The sequence below is a fragment of the Podarcis gaigeae genome (assembly GCF_964106915.1).
Source record: "Podarcis gaigeae genome assembly, chromosome: 7".
NCBI classification, from domain to species: Eukaryota; Metazoa; Chordata; class Lepidosauria; order Squamata; family Lacertidae; genus Podarcis; species Podarcis gaigeae.
In genome coordinates this window covers 15,806,163-15,818,518 of record NC_139683.1, presented here as the reverse complement: position 1 = coordinate 15,818,518, position 12,356 = coordinate 15,806,163, and the positions used below count along the sequence as shown (strand labels likewise).

Sequence of the window (12,356 nt, the reverse complement as noted above, 5' to 3'; positions counted from 1 at the left end):
AACATTGCTCCCCATGCATTGCTAGACCTCTGTTTGATGGGCAGACATTTCCTCATGCAAATTATAACTGAACCATAAGGTGGACATCAAAATAAGGGCCGGCCCTACTATTAGGCAACTGATTTTTTGTGTCGTGAAAGAGCAGGACATTTTTAGTTGTAATAAAATGATGATGATGATGATGATGATGATGATGTTATATTTTTACTGACAGGGCACGGGAAAAACACTGGTGGGATGTCCTGCTTCGGGTGCCAAAATAACTTGACTATTTTGCTGCCTTGGATATTACATACCTTGACTTTGCCTCAGGTGACAATGTCTCTTGAGCTGGCCCTGAGCCCAAAGTATGCTTACCTGAAAGTTTAACTCCATCCAAATCTATAGGACTTATCAGAGGATGAGAGACTGTGAAAAATGACCACCACCCCCCATTTTAATACAAAGAACAAAACTCCCTCTCCCACTCTGAAAATCCACCTTGCAACTCCTGTGTCACCTTTATATTGTTTTCACGCCCCCACCCCCACACCAATGTAGCCAAAGCAACTATTGTCTTATCCATATAACACATTCAAAGCACATGGTTTTCCCCAAAGAATGCTGGGAACTGTAGTTTATCCCTCACAGAGCTATGATTCTCAATACAGTACCTTTAAGAAACTACAGCTCCCAGGAGTCTTTGAGGGAAAGACAGTGCAACGTACGATGTTTATGCACTTGAGCAAATATGCAGTCAGCACAGTATATCAGTATAAATCCAGACTTTCTGCAACTGCAGTATAAGCACAAGCTTCTTCTAGTTGTATTGTTTTACAGTGCAATGCTATGGATATCTACTCGGATATCTGTTCAGTTTAGTGGGACTTAATTCCAGACAAGTGATCATAATATTGCAGTCTAGGACACTAAAATGGCAAACGTCAACCGCAAAAGAATAACATGGCAGGGCATGTGAAATAAGACTGAGTAAACAACATTAAAATTCTTATGGTATGAGGAGAAACTGTATGGGGGCAATATAATAGTTTACATCTCTAGCAATGCTAACATGCACTGGCACGAACTTCGGTTTCTCGGGGGGGGGGCAGAGAGAGGAAGGGAAAGGCACTTTGTACATGCTCTGAGGTAATTCTGTTCTGTTAAAAAGGGGTGTGGCTACAGATAGAGGGAAGTGTTAAATGGAAGTGAGGATACAAGGCCTGTGATACCTTCAAAATATGTTTATTATTATTATTATTATTATTATTATTATTATTATTATTATTTAGCTGACACCATTGCTTGCAACTCTGATATGACGGAAGGAGCTTTTCCTTCCCAGCTTGTAATGTTGAGGCAGATGCTATGTAAAGATTTCTCACGGCGTGATATTGTTTGGTTCACAGGCTCAGACTGCATGAAGAAAAGATAATTAAAGATCGGAGACATCACCTGAAGACGTATCCAAACTGCTTCGTTGCCAAAGAACTGATTGACTGGCTGATTGATCACAAAGAGGCCTCTGACAGGGAGACTGCAATTAAACTAGTGCAAAAATTACTGGATCGTAGCATCATTCACCACGGTGAGTGGAAAGAATCAGCACACCCGAGCCCATAGCCAGAAACTATAGTTAAGGGTGCAGGCAGGTCTGACCTGGTGATCGTCGTGTGTTGATGGTCAATATGAAAGAACAAAAACCTAAATAATGATTGTGAAGATTGCTTAACTATTATGATAGCATTTATATTTGGAGTGTTTAGCATGCGTTATTTTAGGGCCAAACCAAACATTGCATTATTCACATTATTTTAAGAAATAAAAGCCCTGTTTATTTTGAAATAAGACAAGACGTGACAAGAATAAAAAAAGATAAAACAACACCCATGTAGAAAACATTTTTAAAATAAACATTACATGATTGTTATTGTAGTTACCTTAAGCTTAACCTAATACAGTGTTTATAAAAATGAATTCCAAAAATCATTAAATTTGTCCATGACAAGTCTACGTTTATACATTACTTGTTCATGTGTTGCAAGTTTGTGCATATTTTCTATCCATTTGTTGAAGGGGATACACACACACACACACACACACACACACACACATAAGCCAGAAACCTATCATTACCTGTGAAAATGGCCATCGATCACAAGATAGAAAGAGAGTCTTTGTAAGTGGTGCAAACCTATGGCGGGGCCCTGTTTGTGGATTGCCCTCCCTTCTAAGAAATGGCTGGTGCTGATTCCTATTATTTCACAATGCAAGCTGAAGGTCCACTTGTTCACTTAGGCTTTTGTTTGGTGTTGCAGTTTTAAACAGGAATGAGTGTGACGTTCACATATGAGAGTGCTGGAGGTGAAATAGTTAAACAGGTTACCCAATCAGAATCCAGGGGGGTGGAGTCAGAGGGACTATAAAACCAGCTCTGGGAGGGGTGAAGGAGAGAGTTCGTTGCGTGGTTGGTTGGAGTGGGAGTGAATTGGGATAGAGTCTCTGGGTAGGTTGAGTTAGTGTAGCAAAATAAGCTGAGTCAGGAACAGCTAGGAGCTAGGAAGACAAGTAAATATCTGAGAGGTGGTTTAGTGAGTGAGAGCAGGTGGTGAAAGTTATAGGTCTGGATAGGCACCCCATGATTTTAATTGACTAAGACCGTTTATGAAACCACACACTTGTTAAACCGCAATAAATAAACACAACTTTATGTTACAGTTTAACCCTGACTGGACTCGGTATTTTACCAGGTAGGGCCTGGGTGGTAGCAGCGAGAAATAAAGTGGTGGCACAGGGATCAATAGACGGTGAAACGTCCGGGGACCCTGTGTGATCGCCACAATGAGGATTAGATGTTATTCTGTTTCCGTGTTACGCTTATTTTAATATGTGTTATTTATTTATTGTTGTATGCTGCTTTGAGTTACTTTTGTGGGGGGGAAGTGACTTATAGGTTTAATAAATAAATAAAGTGGAATAGAACTGGAATTCTTCTCTTTCTCTTTCAGCCTGTAAACTTTGCACAAATTACTATTTGTGGGTTACTGGAGTCAGCGTAGGATCAGGAAGACTTAAACCTAAGTCCCCACTCAACTACAAAGCTCTGTTATCCTTCAGCTTAACTTATCACACAGGGCACTATGAAGATAAAATGGTGGGGGACACAGAACAATGAAACACTACCCCATGCTCCTTAGAGGAAGGGTTGGGTAAAAATGCAATAAACTATAATCAACAGATTTTTTTTAAAAAAGGCCAGTAATTCCCCCCACCTATAAATGGCTGCTGATAATACAATAAAGTGGGAATACCGTGTAGAGCTTCACAAACTAAGTTGTTTTTTTTTAACGAAGTACAATAAAAGGTCAATCGTTTTTGTGGTTTATCTGAAGCCTGTTTTTTTTTGTAAAGGAAAGCAATGCTTTAGTATCTGCATTGCTTCCAGATTCATAATGATGATTGCTTCAAGTTCTTGATGTGGTGTTTACTATTTCTTCTTCTTCTGGGTTTTGCACTTCAGTTTGCGATGAGCATAAGGAATTCAAGGACCTCAAACTTTTCTACCGCTTTCGGAAAGATGATGGAACGTTCCCACTTGACAACGAAGTGAAGGCCTTCATGAGAGGACAGAGGCTCTATGAAAAGTAGGTTGCACACAGAACGTTGACAGTGTTAGCTGCTCTTTATCGGCTTGCGTTGATTAACAACTAGAAAAATGATTTTACATTCGTAGGTTCTTGCCGAATAGCATTATCCTTTATTAAGAACGCCATCTTCCATCTCCTCAGTTTTCCCAAGAGAAAGGTTATACTGACAGAGATGATTCATGAGCATATAATTAAGATTTGAAACAGATGGTTGGATGGAGATTCTGACTATCCTGTCAGATTATATGGGTCAAATAACAGAGGAGTTTGCCACCTGTGACGAGGTCCGTGTCATATTTGCTCAGACTGAAGGGGTTGTTTGCAGCATGCCTGATTTAGGCGCAAGTAGCAACAAGTACAACATGTGAGCTGACATTTACTGGAAATGGATATGCAAAAGGTGAACAGATTGGTCAATTCATGAGGGGTGTTTTGGTACAACACTAGCATCCAAGAGCAGCGCACGTGGCTCTTTCAGGTGCAAGAAACAGAGTGAAATGTGTTTTTATTTGTCTGACTGCAGCCAGGGATGGACCAAGGGGTCAGCTTTGTTTCCTCTCATTTTCTCGTTTCCACAAACTTAAGTTCTGCATTACTCTGCAATTTTCCTAAATCCTCAAGACAACGCACCAGCATTTTAGTGTGAATTTCTTATTAACATGCACGTTTGTATGGAATTTTGCCTCATATATGCACTTCTGCAAAACAATTTCCCCTGAAACAAAGCATTTTTTCTGTGTTACTCTTACCAACAAACCAAAAGATACCTCGGTTCCCAAACGCCATATATAACCAACTTAAAGGTAAGGGTAAAGGTACCCCTGACCCTTAGGTCCAGTCGTGGACAACTCTGGGGTTGTGTCCGACTCTTCGTGACCCCCTGGACCAGAGCATGCCAGGCACTCCTCTCTTCCACTGCCTCCCGCAGCTTGGTCAAACTCAAGCTGGTAGCTTCGAAGACACTATCCAACCATCTCGTCCTCTGTCGTCCCCTTCTCCTTTTGCCCTCCATCTTTCCCAACATCAGGGGCTTTCCCTGGGAGTCTTTTCTTCTCATGAGGTGGCCAAAGTATTGGAGCCTCAGCTTCACGATCTGTCCTTCCAGTGAGCACTCAGGGCTGATTTCCTTAAGAATGGATACGTTTGATCTTCTTGCAGTCCATGGGACTCTCAAGAGTCTCCTCCAGCACCAGAATTCATAAGCATCCATTCTTCGGCGATCAGCCTTCTTTATGGTCCAGCTCTCACTTCCATACATCACTACTGGGTGATAGTCACCAAATAGGGGATTGTAAATCTTTAGGCACAGAGACAGAAAACAAGTACGGTAGGTCAATTGTTATTCATCTGGTCACCAGTGGTAAGTAAACAGGCCACCATGATCAATTGGATGTAAGCTGGCTGTCAGGTCTAGCGTTTCTCCCTCACAAGACATGGTATATAAATTCAATGAATAATATAAGAAGCAGAGCACGAGGAAACTGTGATAATGGTTCCTCAGTCCAAGTAGGATTGATGTGCTTTTTGTTTGTTTGTTTGTTTGTTTGTTTGTTTGTTTTAAATTTCCCTTCTTTTTGTGTTTGTCTTCTTGTTCCGTTTGTTTGCAGTAGCCAGTGAAACAAATTTCCCTTGCTTTTCAAATGTCAAACACAGCAAATGGAAGGACATGCTGTGTTTTCAATACACTTCCCTAATGCCATAGAAGAATGTTTTCATAAACAGAGGGAAATTGCAAGGCTTAATGGCTGTGGTTAAAGTTAGATGTTCCAACTTGGAACTCAGCCTAAAAGAGATGGGAAAGATGCTCTCTGCCCTAGTGCTAAAAGGCAGAAAGATCCTTCAGATTCTCCCTTCCCCACCTACTTCAAATAACAGTGTTCTAAATAGTGCATGGCGACCACAGAAATTTTTAATGTAAAGGAAGGCCTGTGTGTTCTCCATAGGTTTTAAGACAAGCCAAATTCTACAGCAAGGAAACATGTTTTCTGCGCTCAGAATAAATGCACACACGTTATGCTAGCATTAATTTCATTCATATGAACTAATATTGAATTCATATTCAATAAACTACTATTAACTAATATTTAAATAAACGAATATTTGTTTCAATGTGAATTAACTGAGTCCAACTACTGATTTTTCTAGCCCATTAACTGGTATCCCAAGGTCTAAGTAAGAGGTTTTTCCTATGCTATGTGGGCCCTTTTTAAAAAGGAGATCGAACCTTTGTTGTTGTTTAGTCGTTTCGTCATGTCCGACTCTTCGTGACCCCTTGGACCAGAGCACGCCAGGCACTCCTGTCTTCCACTGCCTCCCGCAGTTTGGTCAAACTCATAAGATTGAACCTACAACCTTGCTTATGTTGTAAACTGCCCTGTGGTCTTTCTTTTTTGAAGGGCAGTCCTGTTTACGAACGATTCGGTTTACGAACTCTGCAAAACCGGAACTTTACTTTGGTCTAAGAACGGAATCCGAACAGTGGAAGGGCACCGGTGGCGGGAGGCCTCATTAGGGAAAGTGCGCCTCGGTTTAAGAACAGTTTCGATTTAAGAACGGACTTCCGAAACGGATTAAGTTCGTAAACCGAAGTACCACTGTATATGCATTTTAAAACTAGAGTAAATAATAATAAAATAAAATGGTGGAAACCCAGCTCAGGTTTAGTCTTTGAGTGCCAGTAGATACTGTGATCGTGTGTGTCTTTAATATAATTTTCTGTTTCAGTTAGTTTATTCCCTTTCCATGTTGTTCTATGCCCTATCTGGTGTTGTGAGGTTTTAAAGTCTACATTGGATGAAACAGTCATTAGGGAATAACTGTATGTTTAAAGGGGAAGTAGACAGGATGACTTAACAGGCTTTTCCATTTGAAAGATTCCCATGATGCTGTTTTATCATCTGAGACTGTACAAAATCTGCTTACTAACAGCACTTTTAAATCCACTTTGTCAGGCTACCTGCAATCACTTTGTCAAGGCAGATGAAGCAGAGCTGTCTAACACACAAAAATCCCATGTATCTCCTGTTATACGTTAGAGCTGTGGCTGCAGGTGGCCTTTAGCCCTTGCAGGGGGTCAGTTCCGTTCAGGTTTGTGTGAGCTATGCGGTCAGCACCTTGTTTTTGAGTTCCTGTTACCATGGTGAGACCATGCATGCTTGAGTAGCTAAAAATTAAACTCTGTTTAAACTCTTTGTCCGCTGTTTGGATGTGTCCCCTGTGTGGATAAAACACAGTCAAAACAAGATAGCTTTTGATAATGTTTATTGGATTTACACATCACTCTCCAGTTTGCCCCCTGGCAAGATCCTTGATTTTCCTCCCCTCTTTTCTAAAACCCAGAACATTTTGTCCCTGCCAAAAATTAAGGAGGCATTAGCGATCATCGCATGCAGATGCGTAGCTTCCGAGAGTTTGTGTCTGTGTGCGAAGTACATGAATTACATGGGGTAAACAACCTGGATACATGATGCAAGCAGCTAACTAGATTGGCTCAGTGAAGAGGTTTCAAATCACAATTGATTGTGCTAGCTTTCTGGTCTCAGTTTAGCTTCTCCCCTGAACAGGGACTGTTGAAAGGTGTAATTATCAGACCCCAGCTTCCTCCTGCTGATGGAATAAGAAGGAGAACCGGGGAATCTTGAGGTTACAAAATCAGATAGCAAGCAGGGTCACGTCCATAGGGGGAAGGTAGCTAGTTGTAAGGAGGCCTTAAAGGTAAAGGTAAAGGTAAAGGGACCCCTGACCATTAGGTCCAGTCGTGACCGACTCTGGGGTTGTGGTTCTCATCTCGCTTTACTGGCCGAGGGAGCTGGCGTACAGCGTATAGGTCATGTGGCCAGCATGACCAAGCCGCTTCTGGCAAACCAGAGCAGCGCACGGAAACACCGTTTACCTTCCCGCCGGAGCGGTACCTATTTATCTACTTGCACTTTGACATGCTTTCGAATTTCTAGGTTGGCAGGAGCAGGGACCGAGCAATGGGAGCTCACCCCATCGAGGGGATTCAAACCACTGACCTTCTGATCGGCAAGTCCTAGGCTCTGTGGTTTAACCCACAGCGCCACCCGCATCCCCTAAGGAGACCTTAGCGCCCTCAAATAACAACATGTCAGGCATAGGGGGAGTGTAGCTGCTGAAAGCCTTCTGGACCATTTGGGCTCCATTTCAGGATCTAGAGCCTTTTCACCAAATGAAACCAATCCCCTAAAATCAGCTGTGATACACATAGGGGCTCAAAAATGGCAAGATTGACATTAATGAATAAAGTTAAACTAATTTATGTCCAGAAAAATATAAGCATCCTTTGGTTAAGAGTATTTAAACCAAGACACAATATATTTTAGGAGCTTCTCTCTCCCTCTCCCTCTCCCTATCTCTCTGCCTATCTCTCTCTTTCTCTCTGTGTGTGTGTATGTGTTGGAGGGGATTCATACTACAGTATACGAGACTTTATAGGTCAAAAACAGAACTTTTGTTTTGCTCAAAATTTCCCCAATCAGCAGATTCCTTACAAATATTGCCATTCATTTATGTTTGGATTATCCTTTTTTTCTAGCCCCTATTTTGAAAACTAAATTAAAAGGAACCATTCCCATTGCATCCCATAGACTGAAAGTTAATAAGACGCAATCCCAAGAAATGAGAACTTATATTTTTATTGGAAGGAAGGATGGGGTTTTTCTCCCCAAATATAACCTCAGACATTTCTGAGGTTCAGTTTCAGATCAATTATTTATTCTTTCTGCTGTAATCTTTCTAGCAATGCATATACACATGTTTTTGATATTAAACTTCCAGGATTAGTGTATAATCCAGTATCCTACTGTTTCCACTCAAATGGGCATGAAATCAGCAATTTTATATTACGAGGGATCACATAAGTACCATCTTCAGTTTTGCATTTCATTGCTGAGATTTTTTTTAATGTACTGTATATATGGATTCTTAGCCTATAATGAATTTCCATAGATTTTGAACAAAACCTTCTTCTTTGAACAAATTTATATTACTCTAGATACTGAGAACTGATAGAGACCAACTGCTATGTCCATTCAAATATAGGGGGTTGGACTAAAAGTCCCTTTGGGTCCCTTCTAACTCAACAATTCTCTGATTTTATGGAATGTTCTGCTGCCACTACATGCAGCTGAAACTGGTGCAGTCCACAGGAAGGTTTGATTCTAGTGCCTCTATAAACTGGGTCACTGAAGATTTCTGCCCCGTGTGTATGGTGATTTAACTATTACACTGATATGAGAAAAGAATATTTTCATGTCTGGGGTTTATCAGGTTCGTTTTGATACGCATCTCTTGTGTTGCAACACAACTGGCTCAAGCTATTCCTTGTCGCCAACTTTGGCATTTCATTGATGATCTTGCACAGGTCCGTGGAGAGCCAGTGTGGTGTAGTGGTTAAGAGTGGTAGACTTGTAATCTGGTGAACCGGGTTCGCTTCCCCACTCCTCCGCTCCTCCACATGCAGCTGCTGGGTGACCTTGGGCTAGTCACACTTCTCTGAAGTCTCTCAGCCCCACTCACCTCACAGTGTTTGTTGTGGGGGAGGAAGGGAAAGGAGAATGTTAGCCGCTTTGAGATTCCTTCGGGGAGTGATAAAGTGGGATATCAAATCCAAACTACTACTCCTCCTCCTCCTCCTCCTCCTCCTCCTCCTCCTCCTCTTCTTCTTCTTCTTCTTCTTCTTCTTCTTCTTCTTCTTCTTCTTCTTCACAACAGACATGACTGCAGAAGTGTCCTCTGGGAATATGCCTTATCTGATCTGTCAAAATTAATGCCCTACTTATATGTATACCGGTCAGGATTGTTAGGGTAAATCCCCGCTGCAGACGTAGCATTCGCCCACACTTCCACTTGTTCTGCTACTTTCCCCCCGGGAAAAGCCACTGTTTACTGCTGAATCAGAACAACAGTTTTTTTTCTGCAATTGAATGTTCGTTCTGATTCGGCTGTAGACAGGTTTTTCCAGGGGAAAGCAGCCAAAAAACCATTCAGATCCATGCCTAGAAAGCACGGGGCAAGCAGAAAACCTCCCGGACCTGTCTTTTCAGGCTTGGGACAAGGCAAAATTGTGCATGAGCTCTTAAACAGCTTCGTTCCTATTTCATTTGCTTTGTTTTGAGTTTTATTTATTAACGTTCTTATGTTACATCGGTAAACATTATCATATTACTTCACAAGGCTTATTATAATATAATTTTCAGCATGTATACAAAGTTTATATACCTAAAGAAAAGAAACAAGGACAAAAAACTATTCCAAAATCATATATGTACCAACACTTTGGACTTCCTGTCTATCCCGTTGTATATTCCTTTTTTACAAATGAATGTACTCTTCTTATTGTATATTTCTTTACATTTTATCTAATACATTCCTATATCAAGATGTACCCTTGGTCTTATTTCTCAGCTCAGTCTCTCTCCAACGTCAATCGAATGCTAGCATAGATAGTGCACCGTTACTATATTTTTGAACATATATCTTATATCTACCCCACTTTTCCATGAATTTTTGTTTTGAATTGCCTCTCAGGCTATTTGTCAACTGCGCCATTTCAGCAAATTCTTGTAGCTTGTTATGCCAATCCATTATTGTCATTTGAAGTTGTCTGCAAGTGGCAGTTGTCCAGCAAGCCCATGAACAATTTTTCGGAAGACGTCCAGGTGGTTAAAGTGGCATAAAACCAGCATAGGTCTGGGGTTCCAGAGTCTTTGTTCCGTCCTTCCTGCTCTTTAGCTGATCTCTTCTGGATTCCTGAAGTGGAAGTCCTGAAAGGTCCCTGTTGCCACCAACAATCCCCACTTGGCAGCTTTCCAGATTCCTTTCATGTGCTTGTCCATTGCAGCCATTAGCATCTCTTTTGTTCTTCTTGGCCACACCAAGCAGCCGGGCATGTTATTTATAGACTCCTCAAAGAACCATTAACAAAGAATTCCCACTCAGAGTCTACAAAACCAGGATGAGGGCTGCTTAGAAAAAGCCTTAGCTTAATGTCTATTGGCTTTAGAGAGAACAGGATGTGATCAAAGGGATCATCTCTAAAATGTTGTCCCTACCATTTCTATTATTCTGTATCAGCAGTCAAGAACTAACGTCTTGCATTTGAACGGAAAGGGGCTTGTCAAATGATTATTGCATCTGGTTCGCTTTTTATTCATGCAGTCAGGGAAGTATTTTAGCTCAAGCTTCGTTTTCTCCTGATAAATTCTATTAAAATAAAAACACTTGGTACCATTAGGTAAAGGGACCCCTGTGCATTAGGTCCAGTCGTGACCGACTCTGGGGTTGCGGTGCTCATCTCACCTTATTGGCTGAGGGAGCCGGTGTACAGCTTCTGGGTCATGTGGCCAGCATGACTAAGCCGCTTCTGGCGAACTAGAGCAGCGCACAGAAATGCCGTTTACCTTCCTGCCGGAGCGGTACTTATTTACCTACTTGCACTTTGACGTGCTTTCGAACTGCTAGGTTGACAGGAGCAGGGACCGAGCAACGGGAGCTCACTCCATCGTGGGGATTCGAACCGCCAACCTTCTGATCGGCAAGTCCTAGGCTCTGTGGTTTAACCCACAGTGCCACCCGCGTCCCTCTTGGTACCATTAGAATTATAAAAATGCCTACAGCAGAGCTTGTTCCATTCACAGGATTTCGCCCCTTTCACAAAAAGAAGAAGTACTTCTGTTTAGCCATTAGTGGACCTGAAAGGAATCTGGAAAATCGTCAAGTATGAATGGTGCAAGCCTGTTATTTCACGTTGCAGGCCAGGAAGAGAAGAACTCAGGAGAAGGAACAAGTGAACTTATTCTACAGTTCACGTAACACGAAGTTTCGGATGAGTTCATTGACCTATTACTTGGTTAGCAACCGTCAGTTCCCACCCCCCACTGAAACAACTGACATAGGTCTAATTTTAGCTTTCACTGTGGAATTAATATGTTGCAAGCTTTCTCCACTGAGTTCCTGGTCATATATTTCATAAGGAAGTTGGGTAGATAAGCCTTATTTATCAAACCTGCAAGGCAGTTAAGAGGAACATTTTTAAGGAGACTGTAGCAATACAGTTATAGATCGACTGTTTAATGTGATGGATGTGCTGTCTCATGTCTTCCACCACCAATATGCCGCAGACCACATGTATGAATCTTGCAGAGCACTGGCATGTTTCCTAGCCCTACAGGGAGATCCTGTGGATTGATCCTGGAAGCTTTCGAATGCATAGCAGATAGATGCTTTGGTATGGATGATGAGAGGCCATTACAGGGAAGAACTGGGAGCTGTGTTTGGACAAAAACATCCTTGTTTCATTACTATATGGCTCGGTCTGCTCAGATGCTGTTGATTTTATGCAGGACCTTTTGCATACAAAGCATGTCCGCACCCTCTGATCTATGTGTAAAAAGGTAAAGGGACCCCTGACCATTAGGTCCAGTCATGACCGACTCTGGGGTTGCGGCGCTCATCTCGCTTTATTGGCCGAGGGAGCTGGCATACAGCTTCCGGGTCATGTGGCCAGCATGACTAAGCTGCTTCTGGCGAACCAGAGCAGTGCACGGGTGGCACTGTGGGTTAAACCACAGAGCCTAGGACTGAATCAGAAGGTCAGCAGTTCGAATCCCCACAACGGGGTGAGCTCCCGTTGCTTGGTCCCTGCTCCTGCCAACCTAGCAGTTCAAAAGCACGTCAAAGTGCAAGTAGATAAATAGGTACCACTCTGGC

General features: G+C 42.1%; 1 protein-coding gene across 3 annotated transcripts in view; it reads left to right on the top strand.

Annotated features, from left to right (window-relative positions):
• Positions 1-12,356, top strand: part of DEPTOR (DEP domain containing MTOR interacting protein) — a 66,369-nt gene that overhangs the window by 13,089 nt on the left and 40,924 nt on the right. For all 3 annotated transcript variants that reach the window (XM_083749300.1, XM_083749302.1, XM_083749301.1), the window contains 2 exons: positions 1,389-1,567; positions 3,500-3,623. In XM_083749300.1, the coding sequence (XP_083605426.1) occupies positions 1,389-1,567; positions 3,500-3,623 (303 nt within the window). The remainder of the gene's footprint in view (positions 1-1,388; positions 1,568-3,499; positions 3,624-12,356) is intronic.